General features: G+C 37.3%; 1 protein-coding gene across 2 annotated transcripts in view; it reads left to right on the forward strand.

The window, feature by feature from the left end:
- The first annotated feature begins 329 nt into the window (after positions 1-329).
- Positions 330-12,242, forward strand: part of LOC128985637 (uncharacterized) — a 47,530-nt gene continuing 35,617 nt past the window's right edge. The window contains exons 1-4 of one of the 2 annotated variants that reach the window (XM_054405367.1): positions 330-520; positions 2,931-3,106; positions 5,577-5,795; positions 6,971-7,128. In XM_054405367.1, the coding sequence (XP_054261342.1) occupies positions 483-520; positions 2,931-3,106; positions 5,577-5,795; positions 6,971-7,128 (591 nt within the window). In that variant the 5' untranslated portion in view covers positions 330-482. Of the gene's footprint in view, positions 521-2,930; positions 3,113-5,576; positions 5,796-6,970; positions 7,129-12,242 lie in introns of both variants that reach the window. The other variant, XM_054405366.1, reaches the window with a different exon arrangement.

Below are 12,242 nucleotides of genomic sequence, written 5' to 3' on the forward strand. Positions count from 1 at the left end.
TACTTTTTACAAAACATGGTGAATCCATTGATTACAAATCCCGTAAATTATATTTTGTCGGAAGATGCATCGATGGTCAGATACTTGCTTCTTATAACATTCAATGCTATAACCAACGCCTCCGTAGGATCTGGATAAGGAAATGAAGCTCCGCTGTGCTTTCTGCTAGATTTCACCAGACAGCTTTATGCTTTATAAGTTGTGTCCAACCGACAACTAACTATAAACAAAGTGTGTAGTGTAATGTTAAAAAAACAGAGCTAGAGGTAACAGCTGTCAGCTGATACGGACTGGGGAACTGGAACTTGATCTTTATCTTTACTTTTTTAGTTCCTCTAACCTCTAACCTCTCTCTAACTGGTCTGGTATAACTTAAGGGTTAGAGCTTTTTGTAAACAGAACCGACACTATTAACGAATATGATATTGGATGTTGGCTCTTTGGCACATGACAAGATAAATTAGACTAAATCTTGAACCATAATGGATGAAACTGCCGTTAGTTCAGGAAAAAAACAAAGGTAGGTCATAAACAATTTTGAACTAGGCTAAGTTAGGCCTAGGCCTAAGGAATTTTTAGACTAGATCTAGGCTGTATTAAAATGCTTATAATTTTAACTAAATTTTTAGGAACAGGACTAGGCCTGTTCCCAGCCCAAAGCTTTGACCATGCAAAATTCTTTGTAGCCTGGGCTAAGCTAGGCAAAAGTAGGCCTATGTCCTTTTATGACTTATCGTAAGGTAGCCTAACTTAAAACTGAGGGCCTATGTTTTTCAACACAATATGTCCATATTCAACCAGAATAAAGGTGTCGGGTTCAATCCTTATTAACTCAGTAATCCAAGCCGAACACCATTTTATTGGGCCCTCCAGACTGACTAGGGTAAAGCCACGTAGGCTATTATTAAGTAAGGGCTAGGTTATGGATTGTACATGTAACTTACGGGATTCACCTGCGAATGTAGAAAGACCTCAACAATAACCTTACAATCGACACTCGTCGTTTCTTAACCTTAATCCGCGTTTACACCAAAGTTGACACAGGTTTTCCACTAGTTGCGGAAACTTGTTGCTTTTTCTACAAAATGCAGCCAATTACTCTGCCGTCAACTAGCGGAGAGGCAAGTTTTCCGCTAAATTTTGGTTTCCCACGGAGAGTCGGTAAAGAAAGTTTTAAGTTACAACAAAAATTGGAAGACTAGTTGCTACACGCTTTGCGCAAGCAGCTTGTGGAGAAATGAACCCCCCACCCGATGATAGATGTCATGTCCAGTCATGGAAATTAAATAGGCCTATTCGAAATCAATACATTCTCAGGAAGTTTTTTTAAGCTCCCGTTGCACCTCAGCTCACCACTCAACGGATCGACGTCATCTTCTCGGAGATCAGCCGGATGTCACTGCCACTGTACCTATCCCTAGCCATCAAAGAGGGTCTCACCCAATATCGTCACAGACTTCTTGTATAGTGGCTGGCTATAATGACACAAGCAGCCGCGGTAGCCTATAGATTGCGCCTTCTTTGTCTGACGACATCCTTGACACTACTGTGTAGGCCCTATCTGTACTGACTCATTTTGTGCCAATTCTTTGGCAACAAATTTTCCACTAGCCTAGTTGCTCTAAATTAGTGCGAGGAGCAACATTTAATTGTAAACTTTTAGTTGTAAACTTTTGGTTGTATACTCTTTTGGTTGTCATTTTTTGTTGTTAACTTTGGTGTAAACGCGGCCTTAGCCAACAGAGCAACCATGCCAGTCTATTGAACGTGACCAGTGCTGCTACAATCACACCAGACTAGGGCTTAGGTTTTAAATCTAGTAAGGAGGCTAACTTCTCACACCAGTTGACCAATCACAAAGGCCTGGGATTTTTTTATTAAAAGAATTGTGGATATTTATAGGCATGTTACGGTAGGCCTACTTATTCTATCATCCTTCACTATTATTTCAATCTCCAACCCAGTCACTTCTATAATATCGTTTCTCCACCTGAAAATGTTTCTCTTATTCTTATCTGAATAGGCCTACCTTATTACCCCAACGTGCAGGTTGATCATGGACACATTCAATAAACTTGTCCGTTTCAAACATAATAAACGGGCGATATTTTACGACGGCATAGTGTGCGTCTCTTATGTAAGTGAATGTGTTTTTCCTTCCTTCAACCTTTGTCTCCTCTCGGGACATTTAAATCACTTGTGGGTTTCCCCAGGGATCTGTCCTTGGAGACATGTGCTGTTTCTGATTTATATCAATGAACTACCTTCAAGTTTTGAGGCTGGAGAAATCTGTCTTTTTGCGGATGACACATCTTTGGCCCTGTCTGGCTCAACTTCCGAGGAATTGGAATTAAAATAATTCATTGAAGCAAGTACATATTGATGTGAGTCAGTGGCTCAGTCGGTAGCGTCGCGGACTTTGGGCCCAAGGCAGTAGTGTCGTGGGTTCGGATCCTGGTCACTGCCACTAACTTTTATCAGTACAGTTCACCTTTGTACTGTACCGGCTCACCCCTTGCTTTGCTGGATACGTACCACGCACAGATTTGTAGTCTATGTGGACGGGCAAATGCAAGGTTAATAGAGGCCGCCAACCTCTTAAAAAAAAAGTAACATAATAAAGCAGTGGTTTGACTCCAATTTATTAAATCTCAACCTCAACAAAACTGAATTGCTCCGTTTATTTTATCCAAGGCAATCTACACACAACCTTTTAAAAAAACATCTTTATTATAACGGTCCTATACCTTATTCTACCCTATCCTATTATAACGGCTAATAGCCTACCTTAGTGCAGCATAGTGAGAAACACTTCACATTCTCTTTTTCACACCTAAGGTTGCTGTATCACCCGTCCCAAATGTAGACCAAAATCAACATTGTAGTAACTTAGGCTTATCTCATCACTCATTCAAATTTTGTTTACCTAGGGGGAAAAATCAGAGAGACAGGAGAAAACGTCAGGAAGAGCCGAGTGAGTCAGTCAGTTCTGTTGCTACTGCTGGTAGTGTTACTGACCCACAACCTCAGAGGAGTAATAGACGTCAACGGAATGAAGTAGTAGCCCCTCCAACCAATAACGTAGTGACTGTAGCCCCTTTCACAGGTACAGGTATGTATTTTATTTTATCATTTTGTTTTGGGGATAGAATGCCTAAATACACAGCCCGCTCTGTTAGTTTGTAGCACAACCATCCTCTTGACTAACCGTTCATTTATTTTTATTAAACTTAGTTATGCCACCAAACTTTTTTCACATAGCCATTCATCTCACAATTTTTTTTTTCTTGTATCTCCATCTACATCATATTTTCACCTCATCATATTTCCTGTCATTTATTTATTTATTGCATTGGATAAACAATGTTATGTTTGGACGCAACTACAGTCGACGCACAGGCTCGCTGCCCATGTCAGCTTATTCCTTATTAACATATGTACGCTTTTTTTTAAACATAGATGTAATGTAAATGTTTATTTTATTTTATTCTTTTAAATTGACTTATGTTTTTTTTCCCTTTAAATATTTGTGTACATATTTTGTAAATGATTTGTTGGAATAAAGAGATAATTCATTCATTCATTCATTCATTCATTCATTTATTCATTCATTTATTCATTCATTCATTCATTCATTCATTCAACCTAACAAAATGTTGAAGCTAACCCTATTAGTGCTGTAAAGTATTCTGTTTATGGGCAGCTGACAATTTACCTCGGGGAAATTCATAGCATTAGTAATCCTATTTGTCAAGAGTTTCAGCCTCTCTAAGCTGTTAGTTTTTGGATTTAGTGCAATAGTAAGTAGAATTTTGTACCGGTAACCAAGTTCTTGCATCCATTGATTACAATCTTATATGATTCAAAACACTACCGGTATTTTTTTTTTTTTTTTTAATCCTGACAAATCCCTTCTTTTTGGCGGCTGTAATATATATTTCAGTGTACTGGGGTTTGACAAATAATCACTCTTCTAACATCTGACATCTGGTTTGGCAATTTTTGGAACACTTCAGAGGGCGCAGATTGGATCTGAAAACGTAAACAGATTGTCATGGTTGTTGGCCTCTTTCACCCTCGGTTCTGTAAGAAAGCTACAGTAAACTCTCAATTATCCACGATAATGAGTGGCTAAGTGAATAAGGATAATGCAATTCTAACTGTGACACATGGCGGCACGCTATTTTATATAGGTAGTGTAGGCTACACCAGTTTGTGAAGCCGGGCTGCATGTATAACTCGCAATTTGCCGCGACTGAGGAAACTCTTCCCTCCACCTCCTTCACCATCACTGGTTCTACTTCACCTACCGTCACCAACCTGTCTACATCGAAATCAAGATCTCCTTTGGGCAGCTATGTATAGGTTCTGTATTTAAGTTATATAGTCATATTTCATGATGGTTGGCCTCTGGATCGTTAAAATTAGCACTAATAAGGTTTATATTAGGCTACCTGGCTTCTGTCTCCGATCCTCGGTAGTTTTATGAATAGTTATATAGTCATATTAGTGTTATTTTATTAAGATGTCCGGCTAAGTTAGCCAATTTAGGGGGGAACCTACAAGGGTAACCCCAATACCAGAAATGTAGAAATTAGTAATTGGAAGTTTCGGTGCCCTTGGCATCAAGCTGGCCTCATCATGAAAATAACCACATTTCCCCAGAATGATCTCCACAATTTTCTAAGTTGAATCCTAGATCTCCGATTCAGTTACTTCAATTCCAAATGATATTCTCTAAATCATTTATTGTAGCACCCGATTAAGCATTAGGATAGTTGAAGTAAATTGGTTTAATTAACATAAATCAAAGTCAAGAGTATTCTTGTTTGGGTAAAAGATCTCCATCTTTCTGGTCCCCAGTAATCTTCTATTTAAACAAAATTATTGGTAGCAGATTGAGCACGCTTAAATTTGGTCCAGATATTGAAATTCTCAACACATCAGCATTAGCCCAATGTTCCCTCCATCATTCTCTATATGTCCTACAGTTTCCCACAATTGGGTACTAACCCAAACACACCCCCAATTTTAACCACTACAACCTAAAATGCTTGTGAAGTAACTAACACAATGTATGGTTAAACTCAAGTACTAGATAATAATTGAACATATATCAAATGCAGTATTGATACCCTTAAACTTTCATTTCACAACTTCTATTTACAAATGAAACAATATTGGAGAGCCTTTGTGTAGGCCTAGTAGTAAGTAACACAAATTAAAACATACAAGATGTAACTTACAGCATGTTAATAGTATTGATCCACAAATTGTTATGCATGTAATTGATAGTACAAATGGCGATTTTGCCGTAAAAAAAAAAAAAAATAAATAAATAAACTTATCAACTCATCGGTTGTGGCCTGATCTCTGAATCATCGGTGATCGGAGAAGTAAACAACATCAGCTCTATAGTTTGTCCTTGAGATAATGGGCCACCTATTAATTATATTTTTATATTTTTTGTATTTTGGTTTTATGCGATCCTGGTTAATCTGGAGCATAGTTAATCCGCAGCATGATCAACCCTGTTTGACCATTACCAGTAGCTTCATACTGTGCACAAATTTCAGATGGTAAGGTGCCAGCAGAGAAAGAAAACGTTACTATTGACTTCAGCAACTTGAAGAGAGAAACAGAAGAGATTGCAAAACTAACCAAGAAGTTTGCAAAACGAAACATCTCCAGCAACTGGCATCGATACTCTGCTCCACAAGGACCAGAAGATGACGGCAAGGAGGAAGAAGAAGGGCCAGCAGATTTCTCAGCTCTGATTCAAGTGCCGTCTTCAAGTAAGTATGAAATATTATATCCTATTTAGCTATTTTATACTTTCCCTACAAAATCTGTGATTAGTTCTTGCATGGATAGTTTAAATAAAATTTAACTTGTTACTTGTTGTGTCTTTATATCAGCCATTATACAGCTTAAGGATTTGACGTAGTTACCAAATAAGAAATAAGTTAGAACTCCTATAGGCCTATATCATTTTGTTAGGTTTTGATTTTTCTTTTATCATATAACTTCATAAATTTTCCTAGAAATTTTAGAAATTAAAAAAATAACAATTGCCTCAACACCCCATCCCAAATTAAACTCTGGTCCCGCCTATCCCCTATTGGCGACTATTAACATTAACCCTTCCCGGACCTGTGAAATCGTGACATAGAATAAGAAAAAAATTATAGGAAAAAATTAAAATTAATTTTCCTTATTTGTGTTTTGTTATACAAGTATATATAAAATAAAAACGATGGAACACTTCATACTGTCAAAATAATGTTTTACTCGTTTTTAATTATGCGGATATATCCGCCACCCGTCTTTGAAGATATGACCATGACAATGTTAGGCAATAAATAAAAAACAAAATGTAAACAATAAATAAAGATAACAATAAATAAAGATATTTGTGTTTTGTTATACAAGTATATATAAAATAAAAACGATGGAACACTTCATACTGTCAAAATAATGTTTTACTCGTTTTTAATTATGCGGATATATCCGCCACCCGTCTTTGAAGATATGACCATGACAATGTTAGGCAATAAATAAAAAACAATATGTAAACAATAAATAAAGATAACGTAGTGTTGAGCGCGAAACCTTGGAGAGGTTTGATGGTGCACGGAAAAAAGGTAGGCGCAGGAGAGAGGTGGGAGTGGGGGAGAGAGCGCAGTCATGGAATGAGAAGGAATGTGGTGCCTTGTTACCGTGAAATGTCTGGTTACTGCTCAAGAACCTGCCAGTCTGTCTGAAGAGAAGGATATATCCGCTTCCCGTCCTGAAAATCAAAAACCATAAGCGGATGTATCCGCCACCCGTCCTGTATCTTCAAAGACTTAGGCGGATATATCCGTCACCAGATTCAGATCTCTGAAATCAGTGAAATCCTTCAAACCTAGACCCTTGTGCTATTTCTCCTTAATCTAATTTTGTTGATAAAATTAGGCTCTTTTCCCAGAAGGGGGGCACTTGCAGCTGAAGGATGAACGAGAGTGGTCGTCTGCTTCTAATGAACAGCTTGGTGGCTACTTCGCTCTCAATATGAAGCAGCTTAGTCACAGTCTTCAATGTATACCTCTCTATGAACAACTAAGGCTTCCGAAACATATGTTTACTGTAAGTGAAACAACAACTTTATTTTAGGTGACTTGGAACTTTCTATAAGCTAGTCTATATTTTTTGGATTTCATTGGCAGTGTAGACTAAATTCTCCGGGTTCAGTTCTGCAGAGAACCTACCGGTACAAGATATTATCGGATGAAATTTGAGTTTGATATTTATATCGTACCCGATATAGTTTTCACTAGATATTGTATCAGTTGTTGAAGGTCTAATTCCCGGAAGGTCTAATTAGACCTTCGACACACATTTTGCAGTTTGTACTTGTTGCTGAGGGTCTAATCTGGTAGTATGTCGAAGGTCTAAGTCTCGGAAGGTCTAAGAGTACAGTCAATGCAAAAAAACCATCCACTGATACTGTTTTAGACCTTGCCGGATTAGACCTTGGGCACACAATGAATATTTTTTAAATAAATGTTTATAAAATGAGAGTTGCTGAAGGTCTAATTCCCGGAAGGTCTAAGATTCGAGTCCCGGAAGGTCTAAGATTTGAATCCCGGAAGGTCTAAGATTCGATTCCCGGAAGGTTTAAGATTCGAGTCCCAGAATGTCTAAGATTTGAGTCCCGGAAGGTCTAAGGTTCTATTCCCGGAAGGTCTAAGATTCGAGTCCCGGAAGGTCTAAGATTTGAGTCCCGGAAGGTCTAAGATGCGGGCGGGCATTGCGTCGCCATAGATGAAGGCTATACTAGCAGGCAATAACGCAACAACTTTTAGAGTCGTAATTATCGAGATGATTTATTCACTCCAAAAAGAAATTTTTAGAGTGAGCAGTCCGAAGCTCTTGCTGGTTAATTCTCCCTAACTTGAACTTCAGTACTTCAGTAATCGTCCGTCACACATTAACAGCCTCTGTTTCCAGTTGAAGGGTGTATCAGAGGGTGTATAGTGTATACATTATATGTGAGGGAAACGGACACGGACATCGGTTTTCGCGGAGAATGTCATTTTATGTCACATGTCACACTGTGTACAAGTAAAAACTATCGCTACGTTCCTATCGGAAATTCCGTGAAGAAGTTTTAAACTTTCCATTAAGGTTCCAAGGTCTCACTCAAAATCACTTAATATTGATATTAAAATTATTCTCTGGCATCGGAACACGTTTTCGGTTGTATTTGGATCCAAGGTCCTGCACCAGGACCTCGAAACCAGCGGGGACCTCGGACCCACGGTGGAAAATCACATCGCCTTGGAACCAGCCTTATACGCACGCACGAAAAAATTCACAAACTTTTAGATTTATAATATTAGTAAGATTAAACATTGACTATATATGTGGTATAAAGTCAATGGATGAAACTATTTATTGGCTTAGTTAAGCTGAAATAATCAAAACAGAATCCTGAACACCAAGGAAACTAACAATGTTATTTTAACACCAACATTAACTTATTTCTGCCGAACTTATTTAACTTATTTCTGCCGATTGCAAGATGGTTTTTTATTACCAATTTAAACTGATGTAATGATTTATTCTGAGCTATAGCAACTGTTATGGCCCAGCAACTATGCCAGTAACAAAAATTAAAGTACCCAATAGTTAATGATATAATATAAATGAAGATTTTTTATATCTCCATCGTACTTGTAATAACGAGCTAGCAAAAAAATAGACGTGAGAGTTATTAAAACTATCACTAAGAATATTGCAACTCTAAAAGTTGTTGCGTTATTGCCTGTCTGTATAGCCTTCATCTCTGGCGACGCAATGCCCGCCCGCACCTTAGACCTTCCGGGACTCGAATCTTAGACCTTCCGGGACTCGAATCTTAGACCTTCCGGCACTCGAATCTTAGACCTTCCAGGACTCGAATCTTAGACCTTCCGGGACTCGAATCTTAGACCTTCCGGCACTCGAATCTTAGACCTTCCGGGACTCGAATCTTAGACCTTCCGGGAATTAGACCTTCAGCAACTCTCATTTTATAAACATTTATTTTGAAAATATACATTGTGTGCCCAAGGTCTAATCCCGCAAGGTCTAAAACAGTATCAGTGGATGAGCTTTTTGCATTGACTGTACTCTTAGACCTTCCGAGACTTAGACCTTCGTTATACTGCCAGATTATACCCTCAGCAACAAGTACAAACTGCAAAATGTGTGTCGAAGGTCTAATTAGACCTTCCCGGGACTTAGACCTTCAGCAACACTCCCGAGATATTAATGTCGATTGTATGTTTTTCAAAAATACTGATCACACACTGTTTTCACATTGTGCTGCGGTGGTTTGGATAGGTTTAGGTTAGTTTGGGACTATAGAACAGGGGTCTCCTACCCTTTTTCTTTTTACTCAAGAGCCACATTAAATAATTTTTGGAGGAAAGGCAACATTTCCAGTGTAGAAAGGTAGCCAAATTTTTTGTTGCTATATAACCTTTTGACTAACTAAAATTCTGTACGTTTTTGTGCAAAGGGTACTGTGACCAAACAGAATAATTACCTTCCTCACATAATTATTAATGGGTATATAAACTGTGTGTGTCATTCGAATTCATAATAAAGTTAATATAAATTAATGTTACAGTATAATTAATTACCATGATATTAGTTTTTTTCCTAAGTTTTTAAGTAGGACCTCAGATGTATTATTATTCTGAGGTAGGACTTATGAAAACACAGGAGAACACAACAGCAAATATTTTTGATATACTACCAAGTTTACTTGATGAACATTTCATTGTAAGGACGTTAAGAATATTGAAAATGAGTTTACAAGGAGTGTAAAGCTGACATTTTTGCAATTTAAGGGAGGATTTTGTATTTGCCCTTTAAGGTCATTCAAATCAGGGTTAAAGTTTGATGTTGTGGTCCTTAGGACACATATTTAAAAAGATCTGGGTATTCGTCCAACCTGGGCACCGAGAATTGTACTTGAATTTGGAATGGGCCAAGGACTACAATGATCACCTATAGGCAATACCTCTAGATTTATTGATGGCGTTCCCTTGGTTCTCTTTTAACATCATATAAATAAATCTCGATCTTTGAAGATCACCACAGAAGTTTTACTGATAGGCTACAAGAGATGTTCACGGTGCAGTCACGATCTCAGGAGACCATCACGTTATCACTGAGACCGCAACATATACTTTCGGGTGTTGCCGCAACTTTGACGATAACAAGTAGGGCCTATATAAAATAATTATTTCCCAGTAGGCCTTTGAGGGCTCAATGGGGCCCACGGGCCGTAGGTTGGATACCCCTGCTATAGAACATGAATAGATATATAAATATATATTCTATCTAGCCCCGTAGTTTTTAATTCAGTTCAGCACAGTTCTAGACTATAAACATGAAACAAGGAAAATATTATAAAACTAAACTTTATTATAGGCTATAGTGTAATTTGTTAAAAAGATACATTTATAAAGACTTCAATTTGTATTCGTACTAACTTATATTCTTTTTTCTTGAGTTTTTTTTTTACTAAACTGAACTAATCCAACCAAACCTAAACACCTCAGCAGCACACTGTAAAGGATTTTACTAAGTTTATCATACAATTAAATCATTCTAAGCTATCATCCCCTAGTTAGTGAGTGGTCCAGTTGAAGATCGTAGACTAAACTCTGGACTCATTCATTAACTAAGAATGTCGAGGATTTTGGAAATGGCCCACTCCCCCTAAGGGGCAGGTCCTCTCGGGGGGCTTCTGCCTCCTAGGGTCATAAGGGTATAAATTCGGGATTCTGCCCCCTAAATTCGGAGTATTTTATCTCCAAAATTATTTATGAAAAATCTGTAGCACAAATTTGTCTGTCCAGAGAAGGAAAATAAATAAATGTATATGTAATATATGTTTATATTAATTGTACAAGAAGCAGCATTTGATTTTATAATGTTGGTTGCATTCCAGATGTTAAAGACTTTTGTTTTGTTCTGATTGTTAATTTTGTAAATAACAATAATAATTGAGTTGTGATTGAAATGGAGAATAAATTGAATACACTAGATTTTATCTTGTTCTTATAAAATATTACAATGGCGCAGTCAAATTAAACGGACCTCGTTCCGAGTGATAGTAAGTCTAGTAAAAGTAAAGTTTTTTTTTTATATACCAGATTCTGAAGAAGATAAATCTAAACTTCAAAAAAAAAAGGAGGTAAACTTAAAGACTAAGATGTTAGGGATAGGTAAGATTGGTGAATTTAACCCACAAGATGAGTCCATTGAATCATATGCAATGAGGCTTAAGCATTATTTCAAAGCTAATGAGATTGATGACGATACTAAAGTTTCTGTTTTAATAACTGTTGTAGGCCCAAAAGTTTTAACAATTTTGTCTGATTTAGTTTCACCTGCAGCTGTAGATAGCAAAAGTTATGAAGAGTTAGTTAAAGTGCTTGAGAACTATTTTTCTCCAAAGAAATTGGTGGTAGCTGAGAGATACAATTTTTATTCTCGTGTGCAAAAACCTAGTGAGAGTATTTCAGAGTTTGTTGTAGCGATTAAACATTTAGCTAGTTCATGTAAATTTGGCACATTCTTAAAAGAGGCTCTTAGAGACAAGCTTATTTCAGGAATAAGTAATAAGGTCATAAGGCAAAAATTATTGTCTGAGGATCAAGAATTTGATGAAGCTTATAGTTTGGCACACAGATTAGAGCAGGCTGAAAAACAGACAAGTTTGTTCAATCCAAAACAGGAAATTTGTCATTTAAATTCCAAGCCCAATTCTTCACATGTGAATCAAAATAGGCAGACTGGTAGTCATTTCAATTCAGCTATTGGTGCTGGTATGACTAATATTAATGCTAAATTTAAGTGTTACAGATGTTGTTCAGTTGAACATAAGGCCAATGAATGTCCATATGCAAATTATAAGTGCAATGGGTGCAACATGGTTGGGCATCTACTAAAAGCTTGCCGAAACCAAAGTAAAGTTGCAAAATTTGGAAGGAAGGACAAGTCAGGTGCTAATAGAGTCCATCAAATCTCCAAAGATGATGTCAATGCTAATACTTATCCCTAAATACTTATCCCTAGTACCCCCTAATACTTATCCCTAATCTCCCTTTAGGGATAAGTATTTGGAGGAAAAGCAGTTTGAGCTGTGTGCCTCTTGTTTTATCAAAGGTAATTTTAAATTGTTAGTAATAGGCATTTAT

This window comes from Macrosteles quadrilineatus, unplaced genomic scaffold, assembly GCF_028750875.1.
Source record: "Macrosteles quadrilineatus isolate MER2022 unplaced genomic scaffold, UCM_ALF_1.0 Scaffold_2__2_contigs__length_208266976, whole genome shotgun sequence".
Classification (NCBI taxonomy): Eukaryota; Metazoa; Arthropoda; class Insecta; order Hemiptera; family Cicadellidae; genus Macrosteles; species Macrosteles quadrilineatus.